Source organism: Mus caroli, unplaced genomic scaffold (genome assembly GCF_978045245.1).
Source record: "Mus caroli unplaced genomic scaffold, Mus_caroli_1 scaffold_11, whole genome shotgun sequence".
Taxonomy (NCBI): domain Eukaryota; kingdom Metazoa; phylum Chordata; class Mammalia; order Rodentia; family Muridae; genus Mus; species Mus caroli.
In genome coordinates, this window is record NW_028227266.1 from 106,635,237 (window position 1) to 106,659,295 (window position 24,059).

At 38.5% G+C, this 24,059-nt stretch overlaps 1 protein-coding gene across 5 annotated transcripts in view; it reads right to left on the reverse strand.

The window, feature by feature from the left end:
- The window catches only part of Rbm6 (RNA binding motif protein 6), a 99,387-nt gene that overhangs the window by 49,284 nt on the left and 26,044 nt on the right, over positions 1-24,059 (reverse strand). For 3 of the 5 annotated variants that reach the window (XM_021172247.3, XM_021172246.3, XM_029481231.2), the window contains 2 exons: positions 23,139-23,208; positions 8,494-8,567 (listed from right to left, as the gene is read on the reverse strand). The exons of 1 other annotated variant lie outside the window; for it this stretch is intronic. In XM_021172247.3, the coding sequence (XP_021027906.1) occupies positions 8,494-8,567; positions 23,139-23,208 (144 nt within the window). Of the gene's footprint in view, positions 1-8,493; positions 8,568-23,138; positions 23,209-24,059 lie in introns of those variants that run through there. One more of the 5 variants, XM_021172249.3, reaches the window with a different exon arrangement.

The window sequence follows — 24,059 nt, forward strand, 5'->3', positions numbered from 1 at the left end:
CATGTTGCACTGTTTGTTCCTCCCTTGCTTTCACTTGAAAAAACTTAAAAATTTTCTCAAGAGCTAATGCACTGGAAGACATATGGAGGCCATATAGCAGTATTCTGACCAACAATTTCAACAAATAGCCTAAATATAAAATATTGTTGAAGGGTTGGAAATATAGCTCAGTGGTTGGGAGCACTGACTGCTCTTCCAGAGGACCCAGGTTCAATTCCCAGCACCCACAGGGCAACTTACAACTGTCTTAACTCAACGATCTGATACCCTCACACAAGCATACACACAGGCAAAACACCAATGTACATAAAATGAAAATTTATTTAAAAAGAGAAATATTGTTGAAAGAAAAACTAAACAAACCACAAATTCAACCACTCTCCCCCGCCCACCAAAAAAATGCATTCCACTTCTGAGAACTGCCACTAATTTCTATTTTAGAACATACTACATGACACTAATACAGGAACTGCTATAATTTGAGACTTACTTAGCTGAGGGCTGGAGAGATGGATCATTGGTTTAGAGCACTCACTGGTCTTGCAGAAAGAAGACCCAGGCTTGACTTCTATCATCTACATGGTGACTCACAACCATCCACAATTCTAGTTCCAGGGGATCCACACCCTCTTCCAACCTCTTCAAGCATCAGGCATGCATGTGTTGCACAAACACACAGGCAGGCAGAACATTCATTCACATAAAATAAGTATAAAATAACAACAATAATAATAACAATAGACTTACTTAGCTGACAATCACAGCACATAAAGGATAGAGACAGGAGAATCAGCAGTGAAATATCAGCCTTGGCTATACAATAAGCTGGAGGCCAGCCTGGGCTACAAAAATCTATTTCTTTTTTTTTTGGGGGGGGGGGGGGAGGAGGGCGTGTGACGAGACAGGGTTTCTCTGTGTAGCCCTGGCGGTCCTGGAACTCACTCTGTAGAAGAGGCTGGTCTCAAACTCAGAAATCCGCCTGCCTCTGGCTCCCAAATGCTGGGATTAAAGGTGTACGCCACCACTGCCCGGCTAAAAAAATCTATTTCAAAAGTCAAAACTAATAAATATTTTTACAAACAAACTAGATCCAACAAGATGTTTCAGTGGGTGGGAGCACCTGGCACCAAGCCTGACTATCTAAGTTCAATCCCTAGCACCCACACAGTGGAAGGAGAGAAATGATTTTTGCAAAAGGTCCTCTGATCTCCAAACACATCCAGGTGCTCCCCTCACACTCCACAAAATAAATAAAACAAATTAATTTTTAAAAAACAAATTAAGATTTTATATGCTGGCAACTCTCTTGAGAAGCCACAGATTCTGGGTTCTACCTCAGCCTGTGTTTTGGCTTGACTGAACACACCAATTCTCCTAAGAACAAGAGCCTCCAATAACTCTTACTCTACACTCTATTTTTCTGCATTTCCCCATGTTTCTGCTTATACCTGTATTGAGGACATCTAAAAGGTATTGGAATTGATGTTTCCACGAAGTCGGGCACAGTTAATTTATGACCTAAACACAAGTTATATAAACTGTTTTGTCTAGGAAACCACAACTTTTCTCAGTAAATGTTTTGAGGTGAGAATTGTTAGGTGAAAATACAACCTGAAGAGTTAAACAGATCAATTTTTTATTGCTGGGAATAATAATGGTTCTCTTGCTGCCTTTGCTTCTTGACATGCACAGAACTGAAGTTCTGAAATGTTTCAGATTACATTACATCATTATTACTAACTTGATTATGAATCCAACAATCTGGGTCTTCACTTTTTCCTTGATGGGTCACCACAAATAAGTCTTTCTCCACAGCATCAATTTCAATCACAAGGACAAATCACATTTAAGATTTTGTTTTAGGTCTGGAATGATGGCCCACACCTTTGGTCCCAGTGGCAGAGACAGGTAGAGGAGCTCTGTGAATTCAAGGACCTCCCTTTATACAGGGAGGTATAATCCCACCAAGGCTACATAGTGAGAACTGTTTCAAAAAAGGTTTTCCGGAGGCATAGTAATATACACACTTAAACTTTCACACTTTTACAGGTTGCAGCCAGAAAAGTATCACTTGGAAACCAGCCTGGATCTGAAACAGGCCCTGGTTCAAATACAAAAAAGATTTGCTGAACCAGTGAGATAATTAACTGTGTAAAGGCACCTGCAGCCCATTCCCGATACCTGAGTTTGATTCCAGGAACCCTAGTAAAAGTGCAAAGAGAGAACAAACTCTACACACAGTTGTCCTCTGACATCTACACAGGCATGGGTACCCATAAACACATCCTGTTTTGCTTTGTTTTTTAAAATTAAGATATTTTAAGACACAAAAAGTAAGTAAGACCTGGCTTCCTGAACAGACCGCCACAGAGACCCTCGCCACTCTAGTCTTTTCAAATAATCCAAACTCAGGAAAATAGTTTTGTAAAACACATATTTCACAGCCTTCATTTCTCACAGAAGAAAAAAATAGCGTTAGAAGAAATTTTTATGTTAGATGGTAACAGCAGCCTCTGTCTTTGTACCTTAGAAAGTCAGAATAATTGTGTCATGTAAAAGCTGAAAGCCTGCCAGGCAGTAGTGGCACACGCCTTTAATCCCACCACTTAGGAGACAGAAGCAGGCAGATTTCTGAGTTTGAGGCCAGTGAGTTCCAGTATAGCCAGGGCTATACAGTGAAACCCTTTCTCAGAAAAACAAACAAACAAACAAACAAAAAACATGCTGAGAGCCTGGCAGTGGTGACACATGTCTTTAATCCAAGCTCCTGGGAAGTAGAAGCAGATAGACTTTTGTGAGTTAGAGGCCAGCCTGGTCTACAGCGAGAACCAGGACAACCAGAGCCACACAAAGAAACTCTTGTTTTGAAATGACCCCCTCCCAGGGAACAAATGAACAAACAAAACAAACAACAAAAATCAGTTAAAAATCCTGAGAAACAATTTCTTAGGAAAAGATCAGAACAAAAAGAACAGGCAGCATCACAGTACCAAATCTGCAAATTCCTGCTGAACAATTAGCAACCATTTCATTGAGTTTAGCTCATGCAACCAAGGAAAGGGCTCGATACCTGAACATCATACTTCTTACTTATCTCTCAAAATCTTAGTGCAATAGTACACGCAACAAAAGCACATGATATTCTTCCTCAGTACTAAACTTGGACAACAAAGAAAAGAGAAGGTATATGACACTGCTAGAAATTCATTTCCTAGCCGAGCAGTGGTGGAGCACGCCTTTGATCCCAGCACTTAGGAGGCAGAGGCAGGCGTATTTCGAGGCCACCTGGGTGAGTTCCAGGACACCCAGGGCTATACAGAGAAACCCTGTCTCCAAAAACAAACAAACAAACAAAAAAAAAAAAAAAAAAAAAAAGAAAAGAAAAGAAATTCATTTCCTGACCAGGCTTGGTGGTGCATACCTTTAATTCCAGCACTCAAGAGGCAGAGGCACTGGATCTGTATGAGCTCAAACCCAGCCTGATCTATATAGTGAGTTACAGTCCAGCCAAGGTTACACAGTGGGACCCTATCTCATAAATAAATGAATTAATAAATATTAAATGCAACTGTAACAATTAAGTAATGACCAGTAGGAACCACACAATAGAGAAAACCTACCTTAAAAAACAAAAAATTCTCAATGAAGGATAAAAATGAAAGTCCTACTTCACAAAGTTGCTAAATTTCATCTAGTCAAAGGTGACAAGGGCACAAGCTAATAAACTCACATTTTCATATTTGCTGAAGTGATTTCTCCAGACAGACCACTGACTTATTACTCTGATGAGATTCCCTAGTCACATTACTGTTGTAGAGATCATTCCCATTTACTTCTGGATGTAGGATAGAGGAGGCTAGAAGGGGCCTTGGTTATCATCTTGAGCAGCTTCACAAATGCATACATAATCTACCATATTACACAAAGCTAGCTAGCTGAATCCTCCTTTATTTCCATCCCCTAGATCTACAAATATCAATCAATGATAAAGAGATTTCTTATTAAGACAGCCGAAAGTCATGAAAACAGCAAAGTCAATTTACAGCAGTTGATAGAAACCTGGGCTTAGAACTATCCATAAACACAACCTGGCCCTGCTCAGAGGCTTTCAGCAGATCTCTGACATATCAGAGATCTATCAATTTGTTAAGTACTTTAAGTAAAACTCGGGAAAAAGGAAACTAGATAGACCTAGGGAATCAGACCTTTCTTTGCATTCTTGTCCTATGTAAGTCCCATTCTTGTCCTATGTAAGTCCCATAACTAATGTGGCATTAAGGATCTTAATCTAAATCTAGATCCCAAAAACTCCTTTATTTTGCTAGAATTATGATCAGAAATCATTTGATATGTAGAAAGAGAAGATGGAGAAAAGACAAGTTTATCTAGTTTCAAATGTTCACCATGTGTCAGTTGCTCTATTACGTATTCTGCATAGATTAGTCAAGAATCACTTTTCAAATGCAATCACTCAGCTTATCTAACTACATATGTTCTCTCAATAGTCATTTTCATGTTTAAATAGCACTCAGCACTAACATATATTGTGCTATTTTTAATTTTGTCAACCTACTTGTCCTATTTTTCTTCATGAGAATTAAGTTATATAGTCTAAAATTAAGTTATATAGTTCTGTTCCCTGAAGAATCCTCAGCATCCTTGCACACAACACTCAAAAATGAATGACCACGTTCAATCCACACTGGGGTTCATTGTTGGGAGATGGTTTTGTGCACTGAATATTAGGATGCTGAGTTCTATGCCCAGATATCTATCTAGTTGCAGTCCTGACTACCGTGTGTTCAGAATCATCAGTCTCGATGTTATGTTACACTTGTTTTCCATCATCTCTGATTGGTTAATAAAGAGTTGATCAGCCTACAGCTGGGTAGGAGAGGGGGTGAGGCATCCAAGCACAGTGAGGGAATACCAAGGAGAGAGAGAAAGAAGAGGATGGGGGTTGGGAGAAAACAGAGAGAAGAGAGAGAGAAGAGAGGAAAAGAGGAAGAGAAGAAAAGTGTGAAGAAGAGACCATGTGTAGGGACCAGGAGAAGTCCCTATAAGGACACGAATGGAGCACAGCAAGCTAGAGCAAGAGCATGACTGACGGTAAAGGATCATGTGACTAGGAAATAGGAAGCTGTAGAGTTAGAATGGGTCAGAAGCTACCTCGTTTAGTGCTTGCAGCTTATTAATAAACACTAGGTTTCTGTGTTATTTATTCAGGAGCTAAAATAGGCTAGAACAGGCGTAGAACAGCCCTGCAATTATTTGGGAGCAAAGGGAGTGAAGACTATCCCCCAAATACTATTAAAGCACATCCAGATGCTAGGAGCAGTAGGACTTCAGACCAAGGGAGGTTAAAACATTTGCCACAGGTAAGCCAACTTCTAAGAACTAAGACCTGACTCGAGAACCTGTATTCCTCCTTCTTCATGTTGTACAAGTACAAAGGATTTCCTGGAGATGTCATGTTTCTTTCATCAAAAAATTTCCCATCAAGATGACTTACATATACCCAGAGGTATGAAAAAGGCTACTAAAAGAATAATGTTCTAATCATGAGGACTATGGGGTTCAGCAAGAGAGGATTCTATGGTCAGGGGAGGAATAAAAGTCTAGGAAATGAGGTTGACTGTAAAGAATATTAAGATGTACTTTTAAATATTTAATTTGAGGGATGCACCATAGCATCTATATGGAGGTCAGAGGATAACTCAGAAAAGTTGTCTCTCCTTCCAGCCCATGGGTTGCAGTGGGGAGTATGTCCCGGGGATTGAAGTCAGTCCCCCAGTCTTGGCAACAAGTGCCTTTACTTAATAAGCTATCATTGCCAACCCAGGTAAGGCTTGTCTCCTTTCTAGGTATAGAATCCTAAGGTCCTAAAAGGAAAAGATAGAGCTGGTTTGAGGGTTTGTTCTGTTTTGAGACAGACTCTTACTATGTAGCCTGGGATGGACTAAAAATCCTACCACCCTAGGCTTCTCAAGTGCTGGGATTACAGGTAAACAACCAAGCTCAGACAGAGGACTATCTTAATTGCACTTTGGAACAAAGCCTCTCATGGCACTTTATCACAGCGGCTCCCACACCTCTTAAGAGGTGTTCTGTTGGTGCGCTGCTCCTGCTTTATTCTAATACCCTAATTACTAGGGGACCTGAGTGCCCTGCAACTGTTTACAGAATAGCTGAGGAGCGCAACAGGCATCTTAAAACTACCTTCTCTTGAATGTTGTTAATACCAATCAACATTTTTCCAGGCACAGGTCCAACAGAACTTAGGAGCACGAATTATGAGCAAGAACGAGTTTGTAAAGAATGATGCCCTAGTTCTAGTTGACAATACTCTTTAAGGACTAGATGCTTTAGAGGAGGGAAAAGATAATGTTTAATCTTTTAATATATAGTACTTTTTGAGTGCTAGGAATTGAAACCAGGGCCCTGTGCTTGCCAAGCAAACTCAATTATTGAGCTATTTCCCCAGGCAATATTGATACTCTTGAAGATTAAAAACAGCATTGATCTCGAAAAAACAACAACAAAAAAAGGCATTGATAAGCTGGGTGTGGTGGCACAGGCCTTTAATTCTAGCCCTCAGGAGGCAGAGACATATGGATTTCTGACAGTTCCAGGCCAGCTTGGTCTACTATAGAGTCCCAGGTCAACCTGTTCTATTTTTTTTATATGAACTTGTCTTTTAAAAACAAAACAAATATAAACCAACAAAACAATCAGAACCCAGCATTCTTAGGAAAGAATAGTACGAAAGAGATCTCATCTGTCAAGTTCCTCCCACTTGTATTTCAACTACTGACAGTGAGACAATGGTAAGATGGTTAAATCTTCTTTACAAAATAAGACGTTAACACAATTTCTCATAATTAATACTTATTAGGCCTTTATTGTTATTAATTATTATGATTTGATTTGAGAGGGCCCAGCTTATGGGAAAGAATGCCACACCCAGGGAACTGGTCCTTGACAGACTAAGAAAGCAGGTTGAGCAAGTCACAGACATGGGCAACAAGCCAGTAAGTAGCATTCCTTTAGGGTCTCTGCTTTAGTTCCTGCTTGACTTCCTACCCTACTTCAAAATTCATGATGAGCTATAACCTTAACCTAAAATAAATCCTTTCATCCTGAAGCTGCTTATGGTCATGGTGCTTTGTTACATCAATAAAAACCAAACTAAGGCAGCAACTCAAAATTATAATCTCAGCACTTTGAAGCCTAAACAGGCAGGAGGACTACCACAATTTCAAATTTACCCTCGGCTACCCAGTTAATTTTAGGCCAGTTTAGGCTGCAGATTGAGATCATGCCTTAAAATAAATGAACAAAACAAACAAACAACCCACAATACTACAACCATTCCAATGCGGGAAAACCCTTCCCCAAAAAGAAGTGAACAGTAAAGCTGGGCATAGTAACGCAGGCCTCTGATTCTCAGGAGGCAGAGACAGATGTGTCTCTGTAAGTTCTAGGCCAGACCAGGCTACATAGTGAGGCCTTGTCTCAAAAAAGGGGTGGGGTGGGGTGGAGGTAGGGGACAGTAAATGTCATGAATCATGTTGAGTTGAACAAAGCACTAGGCTGATGAAAAAGCACTAGACTACAGAAAAGATTACATATCATGAGTCTCCTTTGGGAGAGCCTTCTGTTGTGCTGCACTGATGCTTGTGCAAGTACTCGTGAGCGTGCACTTGTATGTGCAGACACACAAGACAAACTACATCCCTAGGCTGCTCTTCTATCTCAGGATACAGGACCTGAGACAAAGCAAATTGATTTTTCCAAGGGAAAAAAACATAACAAGAAGGATTCTATTTATTAATTTCTTCTCATGTTACTAGTCAGGGTTCAATTAGACATAGATGACAATAAATGGTGGGAAGCTGAATAACTCCTAAAACTCCAAACAACAAGTTGAACTCAGGATTCTCCAGCTTTGACTATAAGCAGCCAACAACTTGAAGACAACACTACAACTGGCAAGGAACAGGAAGGAATGAGATGGGCACAAACTATCCATTCCTCTTTTCTCCTCAATGGCATTCTTTCAAACATAACACAGGTAGGTAGGTCCTTAGTGCCACAAAAATCATCATTAGTTGCCTTCAAGGAACTAAGTCTGTGTATTGCCATCAACTGTCCTAGAGAGCCTCGATAACTGAGGATCATTTATATCAGGAGCCCACACATCTTTATCACACCGTAGAGGGACCACTCCAGATCTGTCATAGTTCCATGTACAGTCTCTGGAACCCAGTCAATCTGGAACTGGATCCGGAACCTAGTTTCTAAAATGTACTGTGTCCAATAGTTCTCAGCTTTTAAAAAGGTTTCTTTGCACAATTGGTATTTGGAAGTACTGTACACTCTAAAGTTGAAGATTTCTTGTACCTTTCCAAAGTGAAATTATTTGAAACCCTCCCGCCCCATATATAAAAATATATATCCTTTCAGCATCATTTGACCGAAGTATAAAGCAACCTGGTTGGCCTCCATGCATCCGATGGCATCTTCCAAGAGTGAAAATTCCACGCAGACATAGCCATAGTCGTAACCTGGGGACAGCATTTAAATACAGACGGGAGTGGTGTTAGTGCCTTGCAAACATAAAAGACACACTTATATCCCCTGTTCTGAACCCCTTAAACACAAGCCCTCCCATTCACTCCCTCCCTCCTCTATACTAAGCAAAAGGGCTTTCTCAAACAGAAAAAAAGTACTGAAGGAAAAGTCTGTGTGTTTCTGAACTTTGGGATTCATGCCAAATGGCTTTTCCCCCCTATTAACTAAGACGATTATAAGCCCTGTTTATCACTGCTGATCAAGAAAAGGTACCACAGAACTGAGTAATTTCACAGAAAGTTCATGTGGAGACCCAAAACATTTTAATGACAGGCTGAATCTTCTGGAAATACAGCCAACAAGAACAGGAAAGTATCTGAAAAAAAAATGTATCCAGAGAGAAGGAAGAAAAGCAATTATTCCAAAGCTGTGCTAAGAGTCACCATTCTTCTAGCAGAAACCACTTTCAAAGAAGTACTGACTAAATGATGCAAGATCTGCATACCACAGTAGGCTTCCGGGAGGGCGACAGGGAACAGACCACTTCAACCACGACCACCACCACCCTCCCTCCCCTGGTTTCACACTCAAGTCATAAGCCAGATAAAAACTTTATGAAAAAATAAGATATAAAAGCATAAATATGAATAACTGGATCCAAAATTGTGCTTACATGCAAAAAGCTGATGGTAGAGCAAGCAGAGGGAAAGATAGCAGTTGTTAGTAATCAATGTATGTTCAATAACTTTAGGTATTATCATAAAATACCTTTCACCTTAACACTGAAAAATGTCTGCAGCTCAGACCTGAGGTTCTAATGACCCATGAAACTAGGAAGTCATGGGATTTACAGGCTGCTAAACTCTCCTCATTAACCTGCCTCATAGTTCCTGATACTGCCACCACATAACTACGAAGATAGATTTATTGCAATGTTCCACATGTGGCTTCCATGTTTCCTTCATTCCTGTCAAGATAAAGAAACTTCTAGAAATTATAGTATGCAAATGGAACAGAAAAAATAGATGTGATTTATTCAGATAAAAAAATAAAATAGAGGGAAAGAATACAACATAAAACCTATGTAAATTTTAAATATAAAGTAGATATTACAAGAAAAAACCCGATACTCCTTGAGGTATCAAAAGGACAGGGTGAGTTCCAGGACAGATAGGGCTACATAGAAAAACTGTCTTAAAAAGCATTAAAGACAACAAACAAAGGTAATAGCTAGAGTCTAATTCAGTGCTGTATAAGATTCTGGATTCAAAATTTGCAACCAACAAGAGGCAAAAAGACAGAGAGAAGTTGACCTGGTGACATATGCCTATCGTTTTAGCCCCGATGAAGCTGACACAAGAGAACGAAAATTCAAAGTTTGCCTGGACTAAATTGTAAGACCCTGTCTCGAAAATAAAATAAGGGCTGGAGGGTTGGCTCTGCAGTTAAGAGCATAATCTTGCTCTTCCCAAGGTCTCAGGTTCCCAGTAACTACATGGTGTCTCACTTCTGAAACTACAGACAATGACGTCTTCTGACCTCAACAAGCACCAAGTACATACACACATAGTATACAGACATATATGCAGGCAAAACATTTATACACATAAGATCACAAATTTTAACGATTCTTTCTAAAAAAATAAAAAATAAACATAACAAATTTGGTAAAATGGGTTGGATTCCTTGTTACATGGTATAATAAATGGACTTAAATGTTTTATGGTAACAACTATGATTTTAGACCTGGTAACTACAAATGGTGTATATTCTTGCTTTAATTTAGGAAATAACCAGAAAGAACAACCAAATAACCAGAAAGAACAACCAAAAGCTTCTAAAAACCTCAGCATTATCTCAGAGAGTCCTATGCTGCCCCCGACCCCTCCACAAATATCCCCACCAAGGGTTCTTCTATGTAGCCCTGGTTGTCCTGGAACTTGCTCTGTAGACCAGGCTGGCCTTAAACTCTTAGAGATCCACTAATCCCCAGTGCTGGGATTAAAGAACCCTGGCTACCTGTACTTACTTTATAGACCAGGCTGGCCTTTTTTACTCACAGAGATCTGCATGCCTCTGCCTCAAGTGCTGAAATTAAAAGAGTGTGTGTGACCCACATCCTCTTTTTTAAAGAGAAAGTCTCACCCATGTAAATTGGGCTAGCCTGGCACTCTCTAAGTGAAAAAGGCTGTTACTGAAAGTACAGAAATTCACCTGCAACTGCCTCCAGAGTGCTGGGAATAAAAGTGTACATCACCATACCTATCTAGAGACAAATTTCTCTATCCTTATTTCATAGTTTTGGCCAATACCAACTTGCTTAAAGTATCACAAGTCAGGTTTCTCTTACTAGTCAATCTTTGAAGAAACACAAGTCTTTTGGTATACATACTTGTATGCAACCTGTTAAATATGGAAATTTTTTTCTATTCAGTTCAAATGGAATTTCCTAAACAAATTCAGTCTGAGATATATATATATATATATATATATATGCATGCTATATATGTGCACATATATATATGATATATATATGTGTGTGCATATATGTACATACACATATATACATACATATATATGTATGTATATATAAAAAATATATTTTTTCTACATTTTGTAAATGGTTCTAAACATACTTTGAAAGCAATGAAGAATAACACCAGGAGCATAGATACCTTTTATCACCAGATTTCTACTGCAAATACTCAAAATCATGTCCATAATCAGAAAGGAAAAGCAATAGATCAAACAGATGTTCTCTTGAAGGCTTTGATTACCACTGAAAACATTATCAAAGGAGTTCACAAGAGTAGGGAACAAACTTTCTCCACAACTGACAAAATGGGGAGCTGGAGGAAAGAAGAAGAAAAACCACCAAAAACCAGACACTAAAACCAGACTGCAAAGCCCTACATTTTCCTTGCTATGACACCCAAAAGATCAAAACACTGTGGCCTGAAGGAATGCAAAGGCTGTGTGGGAAGAACAAACAAGCTGACTCATGACAATTGATACTTTGCTAAGGAAAAAGCAGGTATTGATACTAAAATCACTGGAAAGGAAAATACATAGACTACAAGAGGAACAATGATCACTTTGTACATATCAACTTTACAATAACATTAAGTTTACAAGCCTATCATTCAAGTTTCTTCTGCACTAAAGTGTAACTAGCAAAAGAAAACATATTTAAATTTTAATTATATAGGTTTTTTTAAGGTGTCCAATCTTGATCCCAAATAGTCTCTGCATTCAAACTTCATAGTCATAACGATTTTCAGAAACTGCCAGAAGACAATGACACTAAGCATTTACACAGTATCTATTATAAACAAGGTTCTATTACAAAATTATTTTATATATACTGTTTAATCCCCACAAGACTACTATAGAAGTATATATTATTAAATTCATTTAACTGATGGAAAAACAAACAAAGGCAGGAAAAGTAATTTGCTCAAATATACCTTAGTTTTAATATCAGTACAAAGCCTTTTAAAGTCAAGCACTTCACATTCAAAGGGATAATATTAACCATACTACTGTATCTCTTCATTTCTTCAGTATTTTTTTAAAAATATATTTATTTATTTATTTATTATATATAATTACACTGTAGCTGTCTTCAGACACTCCATAAGAGGGCATCAGATTTCGTTACGGGTGGTTATGAGCCACCATGTGGTTGCTGGGATTTGAACTCAGGACCTTTGGAAGAACAGTCGGCGCTCTTAACCGCTGAGCCATCTCACCAGCCCCATTTCTTCAGTATTAAGGATTGAACTTTGGAACATGATAGGTAAGAGCTCTACAATTAAACCATCAATCTAATCTCAGTCTTCTATATACTTTTTAAAAACGCATACATGTGTGTGTGGCATGTGTGTGTTTACATGTATGGAGAGATCATAGATCAACTTTATTTTTTCTTTACTTTTGGTTTTGTTTTGTTTTGAAACAGGTTTTTCTATGTAGCCCTGTGCTGTCCTGAAACTCACTGTGCACAGTAGACCAGGCTGGCCTCAACCTCAGAGATGCACCTGCATCTGCCTCCAAAGTGCTGGGAGTAAAGGTTTGCATCTCTATCGTCAGGCTCAGAGATCAACTTTTGGGAATCATTGTCTTTCCTTTCAGCATGTAGGTCTCAAGAGATGACACTCAGATTGTCACGCTCCGTGGCAAGCTCCTTTACCCTTGAACCACCTCACCGTCTAGCTCGATACTCAAAATTTTTAAAAATTAAAATACAATAATGTCATTTTCCACCTCTCTCCCATATCCCACCCCGACATTTCTTCTAAAATTCAAGGTCTCTTTTATTTGTTACTGTTACATGTATAAGCACATAAATATATAAACGCAATCTGCTGAGTCCACTTAGTGTTTTCTGAATGTACATAATTTCAGGGTTACCCACATGGTATTTTTATTCTTAGACAAGGCTAAATTGCACAGGCTGACTTCTTTTTCTTTTGTCTTGTTTTACATATTTTAATTTTCTGAGACAGGGCTTTTGCTACATTGCCCTGTGTGGTCTCAAACTTGGAGCAATCCTCCTGACTGTACTAAAGAGTGTTGGGATTACAGGACAGTGCCTCTATTTTTGGATTCTAGGTTAACTTTAAACCTTACTGTGTAGACCAGGCTGCTTAAACTTGCTATTCTCCTGCTTCAGCCTTCTGAGTAGCTAGGATTATAATCATGTGTCTCCAGGTCCTAGCCTTTCACTCTTTAAGAAGATGCTAGATTGATTTAGATTTAATTTTAAATTTATTCAGCCCCAATGCAGGATGAGTCCCACATGCCCGAGAACAAATGGGCACAATGGTTACTCCTATTGTAATATGTATAGTGAATCACTGACTGAGCTAAATAAGCAAGTTAGAAAGTATTCACTCTCAGTAAGTGACTCCATTGGCTCCCACAATTCTGCTGAAAGGACAAAAACTAGAAATTCTTATTATAGAAGATGACTATAAAAATTATGTAGCAATATGGAAATATGTAACATATAAAGGATTAAAAATAAATATATCCTTCTGGATAATTATGTAAAATTTATACAGGAAAAAAAAAAGACTGGAATTAAATACAAACTGAATCTAACTCAGAAGTTAGAGACAAAAATCAGCATATAAGATAAAAACCATGCACTGTCAAAATTATACTTGGAGAGCCCAAGGTGAAGAACAACATACCATCCTTCAATATAGGTAAATCCAACATTGCCAGTTTTTCCTCCAGCGTTGCAACAGATCAGTGTTCCTTTGGTTGACACCAGATGAAGAGGTTGGCTTGCATTTAAGGGCCATAATGTATGAAAAATACAGCACTTTAAACAACAGAAGCACAGCCACCAACCACAGTAAATTCTCACACTCAGAGAAACTTGGAATCAGAAACCAAATGAAGCCACAGCCAAGTCTTATCCCCACCTCCATGATGACTCAGTGAGAAGGAAAGGGGTATGGATGCAGGAGTGGGAGGCAGGACTCAAGCAACATTAGCTGATTATACAAAAATCTGAAAATGGATGAATGCAATACAACTGAATATAAAAAATTAAAATGATTGCATTGCTTTAATGGAATAACCTGGGATTTTCTTTTTTCCCAAATTTTACAATTATCAGAATTAATCTGATAGTTAACAGGAAAAGTTCTAATAGTCACAGAATATATTTTACCTAGAGAAGTAATATTTTGAAACCTGACAATGAATCCTGCATTCAGAATTCCTTGTACTCAAGATGGTAAACAATTCCACAAACATATTTTTACCAAAGGAAGGAACAAAATATCTATTTTATTACCTTTTTATTAATGGTGGTCTTCTGGGAAGACATCTTGGTAGGCTAACAGGTCTTACATAACTATTAAAATAAGCAAACCTGAATCTATTTTTTAACCTAAATACACAAATCTTCTAGAAATATTCCTTATGCTTTTCTTGGTAGCTAAGAAGGATAAGAAAAGAACAAGGGAAAGAAAATTTTAAAAAGGTAATACTTTCAAATCTTGGCAAGCAAGATACTACTACCAAGTCTGATGATCTGAAATTGAACCCTAGGGCTTCCATGGTGGAAGGAGAGAAGCACTTCCCAGAGTTCCTCTGACCACATAAGCACTGTGACATACCCTGTGTTACATATGTGTATGTGTATATATATATGTACACATATGTGTTACATATGTGTATATATATACATATATATAATTTCAAATCTTCTCCATCTTCATTAATCATTTAGTTATCAAAAGTATCTATGAAAACTAATTAGATAGTTTTTGGAGGGGTAAGGTAGAGAAAACAGAGACCCGATAAGAAATAGCCACCCCAACTCAAAAACTAGTTTTTGGTGTCTATCCCTACAAGGATTGATTCCACAATGCCAACAAACTCAATCCAAAATTGTTAAAGACAATTGTTAGTTTACAAAAGGCCAACATTCCTAACAAAAATTTATTTATGTAAATGAGATAGGTAGCCCTATCTTCAAACTGATCTAGAAAAATTCAAATAACATTAGCCTAAATTAATTTCCTATTTAAGAGACTATTGGAGCCGGGCGTGGTGGCGCACGCCTTTAATCCCAGCACTCGGGAGGCAGAGGCAGGCGGATTTCTGAGTTCGAGGCCAGCCTGGTCTACAAAGTGAGTGCCAGGACAGCCAGGGCTACACAGAGAAACCCTGTCTCGAAAAACCAAAAAAAAAAAAAAAAAAAAAAAAAAGAGACTATTGGTTAACTTTCAACAATTGCAAAATAGATATGCCAACTATGAAATGTAAGAGGAAGATTAGGATTTTTTCATTTTTATTGCCCCCCCTTTATGTATGTGTATTCATGTGCACCCATGGAGGCATCGGACGCACTATAGCTGAATGACAGGCAATAATGAGGTAACCAACATGGGTGCTGGGAACTGAACCTGTCTTCTGGAAGTACAGAAGCACTCTTTTTGAGGCAGGTTTTCACTATGTAACTCTGGCTGCCCCCCAGAGTGCTGGTACCAATGGTATGCAAGCACTCCTAACCAATAAGCTTTCTCTCAAGGATTTTATAAGATTGTGAAAGTCAGTGTTTATTAAAATCTGATTTAAATAAAACCTTTTCTCTTAACAAAAGTATTATGTCTGTAGATGCAAATATTATAAATGTAAAATGCACATGATAGACCCAGGCATAGTGTGCACATCTTTAATACTAGAACTCAGGAGACAGAGGCAGGTGGATCTCTTGAGTTAGAGGCTAGCCTATTCTACAGAGTGAGTTCCAGAGCTATATAGAGAAACCTTAACTTGAAAAACAGAGGGGGGGGGGAATGGAGGAATTGAGGGAGGGGTGGGAGAGAGAGAGAGAGATTGAGATTCAGTCAATCAGAAAGGCAGACAGACACAGCCAGGCGGTGGTGGAGGTGCATGCCTTTAATCACAGCACTCTGTGAGTCTAAGGCCAACCTGGTCTACAGAGTGAGTTCCAGGACAGCCAGGGCTACACTGAGAAACTCACAGTTAAGGACAGAGTGGAGGTGGGAGGAGAAAGTAAGAAAAAAAAACCAAGACTGATAGAAATTGTAGAAAACGTGGTTCAATAGGTCCTACTTACCTATTTTTACTTAATTGGAAATACAGGATTTTAAAAGAAAAGTAATAGAACTGATTCAGGTATCTGCATTCCTATCAATGGGAAGAGTACAATGAAAGGTATAGAAGTTGTTTTATTTTTTATTTTTTTATTTTTTGGTTTTTCGAGACAGGGTTTCTCTGTATAGCCCTGGCTGTCCTGAAACTCACTTTGTAGACCAGGGTGGCCTCAAACTCTGAAATCCGCCTGCCTCTGCCTCCCGAGTGCTGGGATTAATTAAGAAAATCTCTAATTTTATATCAAACTAACATTGGAAGAAAGAATTTGGTTTACACAGAACTCATCACTTTGGTATTTTATGAGCATCTCTAATTTGCTTCCCTGCAATTATGCATATAAGGGTTGCAAGCCTACAATAGAACAGATGAAATAAGGAAAATAAACAGAAGCCTACTTGCTAAATCTTGAAACTAGATGTGGTTCTCTTTTATTTAGTTTCTCAGCTGTGCCAACTGATTATCCTAGACAGATGGGGAGATGGGGGAGAGGGAGAGAGAAGGTAGGGATGTGGATTAGTGGTAGAACATATATGAGACCTTGGGTTTGTTCCTCTGCACCACATAAAAAAATAAAGGAAAAAAAAATGTTGTTTTCCTTTGTCTGAGACAAGATCCTAAGGTATCGGCTACTTAGATTCTCTCTGGCCTCACTATGTGGCCACAACTCCCCAGGAACCCTGGAGTTAATCTACCTAGTGCTGAGATTATAGGTGGTAAGTAAGCATCACCACAGTGTATGGGTTTTTATTTCAAAATCTAAATTTAATCCCAGGGGTCATCTTATCCTGATTACAATGATATTATAGTTCTCTGCATCCAGGGAAATAACCATTAATTTCCATTTTATTTCCAGTCTACTTGCAGTGATGGTACTATATAAATACAATGAAAGCATTTAATGTCCTACCTTAAAGAGCTTATTCTAATGAGAGAGTCAAGATGAGAAGAAATAAGCACAATCTACTTGTGCTTTAAAGAGGCTATTAAAGTCAAAGAGGAGTGCGGATCCTTTCAAAAAGCTAGTGATCCAAATCATATTCTCACACCACCCCTACTTCCCTCTTCACTCAAACGCCCTGGGCACAAAATAATCAATCAGGAAAAGAAAAAAAAAAAAACTGTAAATCTGTTTTTCATAAGGAAAGAACAGACTTGAGGGTCGGAGTAATGAGAGGATCAATACAGGAGAAAAGTATCTGGAACCAATGACTAACTGAGGTCCTAGGTAGAGACCAAAGTCTTCCTTTCACTCCTGTGTCCCCAATTCTAGAACAGCACCTAGCATAGGTGTCATTCAATGCCACATCAACTGTAATCAGTCTGTGGGCAATGCACACATGTGGTGCAAGTTCATATACATAGGCAAATAGCCATATACTTAAAAGTAAATCTTTAAAAAGCTAACAGAATAGTAAATTCTTTAAATTTTGAGGGCAGAAGAACCCATGAGCATAAGAAGTAATAAATGAGCTGGGCGTGGTGGCGCACGCCTTTAATCCCAGCACTCGGGAGGCAGAGGCAGGCGGATTTCTGAGTTCGAGGCCAGCCTGGTCTACAAAGTGAGTGCCAGGACAGCCAGGGCTACACAGAGAAACCCTGTCTCGAAAAACCAAAAAAAAAAAAAAAAAAAAAAAAGTAATAAATGCCCTTAAAAAGCTGAATTATGGGCTGGCGAGATGGCTCAGTGGTTAAGAGTGCTGACTGCTCTTCAAAAGGTCCCAAGTTCAAATCCCAGCAACCACATGGTGGCTCACAACCATCCATAACGAAATCTGATGCCCTCTTTTGGAATGTCTGAAGACAGCTACAGTGTACTTACATATAATAAATAAATAAATAAATCTTAAAAAAAGAAAATATCTAATAAAATAATAATTAAGAAAAAAAAAGCTGAATTATAAGATGTTACAAACTATTCAGTAAGATAGGATACATAACCCAAATACCCATTTTCTAAATTCTGTATGCTTTAGAGTATGCCTGGTAACAAAAACCTTAAACTTTGGAGGCAGAGGCAAGTAGGTCTCTGAGTTTGAAGGAAGCCTAGTTTACAAAAAGAGTTCGAGCTAGTCAAAGCTATTTGGTAAAAACTTGTCCACTACCCTACCATCACTATCACCCCCTACCACCTTAAAAAAAAAAAAAAAAGGCTGATGATATAGTTCAGTTGATAACACACACAATGCCCTGGGTTCACTGTGGCAATGGTGGTGGGTACCCATGATTCCAGCACTTAGCAGGTAGAAACCAAGAATATGAGGCTAGCCCAAGGTACTGTCCAGAAAAAAAGTATAAATCTAGAAACATAGCTCATTGGTTGAAAGTATTTACTGCTTTTTAAAAAGACGTTTTTATTTTATGTGTATGGGTATTTTGCTTCCAAGCATATATGTGTGCACCATGTGCATGTGTGGAACCATGGAGCTACAGACACCAGGTCCTTTGGTGCTCCCAACCACTGAGCATCTCTCCGCCCCAGGTTTACTGTTTTTGCAGAGGACATGGATTTAGTTCCCAGTACCCACAGGTGTCTCATGACCATCTGTGATTGATTGCTTTGTCTTCCTTTACTTCTTTTTTTTTTTTTTTTTTTTTTTTTTTTGAGACAAGGTTACTCTGTACAGCCCTGGCTGTTCTAGAACTTATTTATTTTAGACCATGTTGGACTTAAAGTGATCCACCAGTGTCTGTCTCCTGAGTGTCAGGATTAAAGGTGTATGCCACCATTGCCCAGCAACCATCTGTAATTTCAATTAGAGAGGATCTATTGCCTTTTCCCAACCTCCACAGGCATCTGTACTTATATGGTGCACAAAAACTCAAACAAAAACGTGCACACATACAAAAAAGTAATATTTTTAAACTATATAATTAATTATAGTTACGATATTGTACTACACTATCTAGTTCTAAAACATTTTTACTGCCTTAAAGTGAAAAGTTATCCATTAAGCAGCCACTCCTCATTCCCACTAATTTCCTTTCTATTTCTGGAACCTTTAATGGATACCCATAAAAATACAGTCATACCGGGCGTGGTGGCGCACACCTTTGATCCCAACACTCCAGAGGCAGAGGCAGGCGGATTTCTGAGTTCGAGGCCAGCCTGGTCTACAGAGTGAGTTCCAGGACAGCCAGGGCTATACAGAGAAACCAAAAAAAAACGAAAACAAAAACAAAAACAAAAAAAAGTCATAAAAATATGTTGTTGGTTGTGTCTGATTTTTTCATTGTTTTCAAGGCTGAACCACACTTCAGTATATGTTAACATCTCATCCCTTTCTGTGGAGATTAATATAAGTATATATTGTGTTAACTGGCTTCTTTTTTTTAAATATTTTTTTAAAGATTTATTTATTTATTATATGTAAATACACTGTAGCTGTCTTCAGACACACCAGAAGAGGGCATCAGATCTCATTACAGATAGTTGTGAGCCACCATGTGGTTGCTGGGATTTGAACTCAGGACCTTTGGAAGAGCAGTCAGTGCTCTTACCTGCTGAGCCATCTCGCCAGCCCAACTGGCTTCTTTTTATCAACACAATTCTTTTGTTGAAATGTATATAAGCAGTCTCCCCATTTCTACTGCTCAATTCTATTCCAATTGTACGTAGTATTTATTATCTAACCATCAAAAGACATTTCACTTTCCCAGGAATATAAAAAGTCAAGGTGATATATAATTAAGAAAGCTGTTTATAAACACCAAATGAAAGGTACAGGGTGTATAATCTCATTTGTAATCCTGAAATCTAAAACGACATTATATAATAAGTTTTGGGGGGCAAATTTTCAGTAGATGGTTTTTAAGGGTTTTGGGGGGGGAGTGGGGGGGCAGTAGGGAGAAGTAAACAGATCAAATAGAACTTTTGATTCTATACCTTGTTCTCCTCAGTGGAATTACAAATGTGTATCATCATTCCTGGCTTTGTAATGAAACTAAAAGGATCAAATCTATATATTCTAAAACTACCCATTATAAGTAACACCTATTTCAACTCTGGCAGGACATTACCCAATCTAAAACAATTGGCTTAGTTCAGGTGTCATAGTAGTTTTGAGATCGAGTCTCAAGTAGGCACAAACAGGAACTGAACTTTTTATATACCTTAGGCAGACCTTCTGTCTCTCTTCCTTTTAAGTACAATTTGTGTTTGGGGTGGAGGAGGGATAATACATGTGTGTACATAAATGAGTGTGTGTTTATGTGTGTGTGTCAAGAGGGATACTCACTCTTCATCATATATTTCCTTCTATTTATTTCATTTATGTCTGTGGCTTTTTGCCTATATGTGTATCAATGCTCCAAGTATGTGCCTAGTAGACAGAGAAGACAGTAGAAGGCTGGGACTTGTTAGATCCTCTAGGGCTGGTTACAGATGGTTGAGAATCATCTGTTTACTCATTAAGATATCTCTTCTTTACTCAGGAGGCTGATCTCTGTGAATTCAAGGCCAGCTTGGTCTACAGAGCAAGTTCTAAAATAGCCAGGGATACACAGAGAAACCTTGTCTCCAAAAACCACCAAAAACAAAAAAAACCCACATATCTCTTCTTCACTAAAGGTATCAATATTTAATGAAGGCACAGTTCATGACACAAGATTGAAGCTCAGGCTGTCCTATCACCCTTTAAATTAAGTTAAAATACTTATCCAGTCTATAAAGTCTACCTTTAGTTACCAAGAGAGCATATATCAGACACATGCCACAAACATGACAAATTGAGGCACAAAGGAACAACATATCTACTCTTAATCAATTTTCCACAAAGTAAAGGTGTGGTATAATTAAACCAAATAAATAATTGTTTTCTGAGAAATGATACTTCTGGGGTTTTCTCCCAAATTACAGGAAAAGTATACTTTCTGAACTTAAAAGCCACACTAGCCGGACATAGTGGCGCACGCCTTTAATCCCAGCACTCGGGAGGCAGAGGCAGGCGGATTTCTGAGTTCGAGGCCAGCCTGGTCTACAAAGTAAGTTCCAGGACAGCCAGGGCTATACAGAGAAACCCTGTCTCGAAAAACCAAAAAAAAAAAAAAAAAAAAAAAAAAAAAAAAAAAAGCCACACTATTTTAAAAACAATAATTTATTTTTGTGTGTAACTTTTCACTGCAGAACTCATGAAAAAAAGAAGTTATTAGATATAAACACTCCGTTCCAAGCTAGCCAGGTAGTAGTGGTGTACACCTTTAATCCCTGCACTGGGGAGGCAGAAGCAGGATCTCTGAATTCAAAGCCACCTTGGTCTACAGAGTAAAAGTCCAAGACTATTCAGAAAAACCCGATCTCAAACAAAACAAAAGAAAACAGGGCTAGAGAGATGGCTCAGAGGTTAAGAGATCCAACTGTTCTTTCAGAGGTCCTGAGTTCAATTCCCAGCAACCACATGGTGGCTCACAACCATCCATAATGGGATCCGATGCTGTCTTCTGTTGTGTCTGAAGACAGCTGCAGTGTACTCATAAATAAATAAATATATCTTTAAAAAAAAAATTCATTCCATGGTAAACTATTTAAAAGTAAAGTAAGATTGAATTAATAGTTCAGAGATAGAATGCTTGCCCAGGCCATATAAAACAAACAAACAAACAAACAAACAAACAAACAATGAATTAATAGAAACCAGCTGAATCCTCCAAAATACAACATGATGATTGACAATGCCTTTAACTATATATTACTGTGACTCTATGTTCTGTGAAAAGATAAATGCTCCATTTTCTTCGATTTAAAATTCTCCAAAACGGATCACTTAGATTTTATTTATTTAGTTATTTGGTTGGTTGGGTTTGGTTTTTGAGGACAGGGTTTCTGTACAGCCCTGGATGCCCTCCAACTCATAGAGATCTTTCTGCCTCTCCCTCCCAAGTGCTGGGATTAAAGGAGTATGCCACTCCTGAGATAGGCTAATTATCTTTATTTTTAATCTATTTCATATCATGGGATCCAAAAAAATATTTGCCAAATATTTATTTGACCCAAGTCCTCTGCATATATGTTATATTTGTGTAATTTGGTGTGCTTATGGTACTAATGTGTATGTGGGGGGAGGGGGTGTCCTCTGACTCTTTTGCCAGCTTTTGGGACCCTTTTCCTCCTACTGGGTTGCCTTATCCAGCCTTGAGGGGATGTGCCAATGATTATTACACTTTGATTTGCTTTGTGGGACGCTTGCCCTTTTCTGAAGGAACAGAAGAGGAGTGGATCTGAGGCAAAGGGGAGGTAGAGAAGGGCCTGGGAAAAGGAGAGGGAAGGGTCAAGATAAAATATTTGAGAAAAGAATAAAAATTTAAAACTTTGAGAGCTTGGTATTCCACTTCTTCCTAATTTCTTGTAGTAAGAGTTAAAGGAAGTAATCCAAAGGTGGCACTCAAAAACACTAAAACATACACGCATTTCAGACTGCGACAGAAGTCAAGCAGAAAGCTCTTCTAGATCTATTCATGAATTTCAAACCTGAGCTAAGGCAAGACTCTTCTCAGAGCTAGCAATTTCTCTGGTAAGCTGTTAAATTTTACTTTGAGACAATGAAATGTAAAACGTCATACACAGCAAGCTTATTAAATCTCACTAGGCTCAAATGTAAACATACCACCATTGTGAAGAACATAAATACCAGGTTTAATAATTTAATCATGTAAAGCAGGGATAGATGCTATGACACTCACTTTATATCTCACAGGCACTCAGAAGAACTGGAACACGCATCCTCATCGCCCACGTGTGGACACAGAGCCATACAAAGAACCACAGTTAAGACTAAAGCTGCTTGTTATCTGAAGGCACCGACAGGAAACTTCTGGAAATCATACTTGTGATTTCTTAAAAAACAAATTTTTGAGTAGCATATGATGCAGACATATCTCCAAGACTCTTCCTAAACCAAGACTCTATGCACATTTAAAACACTCACCTGTGTTATACTCCTTCAACTGCAACTCCTTTACAGGCGTGCCATCAGAAGTTCGAAAGGCATTAAGAATCTGCAAAAATATGACATTTACACTAATTATACAAAGCATGGTAAGTGCTAATTTTTTATTTCCCTACTGGTTTTTACTTTATATAACTAAATCTACAAATTTTTATGAAGACAAAATTAAACCATACACACTGTAAGAATTCAAAATGTGATAAATGAAATTAGGCATAATGACACAAACCTATAATCCCAGCTGGCCAGGAGGCACACAGGCTTTATGTCACCATGAACAGAGAGAGGGAAGCACACCACAGAGAAAAAGGGACAGAAACTGAATACAATATACATAGGAATAAGAGTTGGGTTAAGAATGAGGTTCAAAGCCCACGCCTTTAATTCCAGCACTGGGAAGGCAGAGGCAGGCAGATTTCTGAGTTTGAGGCCAGCCTGGTCTACAAAGTGAGTTCCAGGACAGCCAGGGCTACACAGAGAAACCCTGTCTCGGAAAAAAAAAAAAAAAAAAAAAAAAAAAAGAGGTTCAGTAATAGAGTGCTTGCCTAGCATATTGAAGGAATTAGATTTATACCCAGCACTTTCTATGCTGCACTGAGTAAATCCAATGCAGTGCAGAGCCACACAACTTGAACTTAGTCTACTGTTTTCTTCTATCCACAAACAACCTGGTTCTTTCACTACATTCAGGTTTGAGTTCAATCTAAAGTAGCCAAATCCTGTATCTGGCAAGATGGCTCAGCAGGTACGAACATTTAGTCCCAGTACGTGGGAGACAGAGGCAGGCAGATCTCTGAATTTGAGTCCATCCTGGCCTACAGCAAAAGTTCTATGACAGCCATGACAACAGAAAAACCCTGTTTCAAAACAAACAAACAACCCTGTTCTCTAACCTCCATA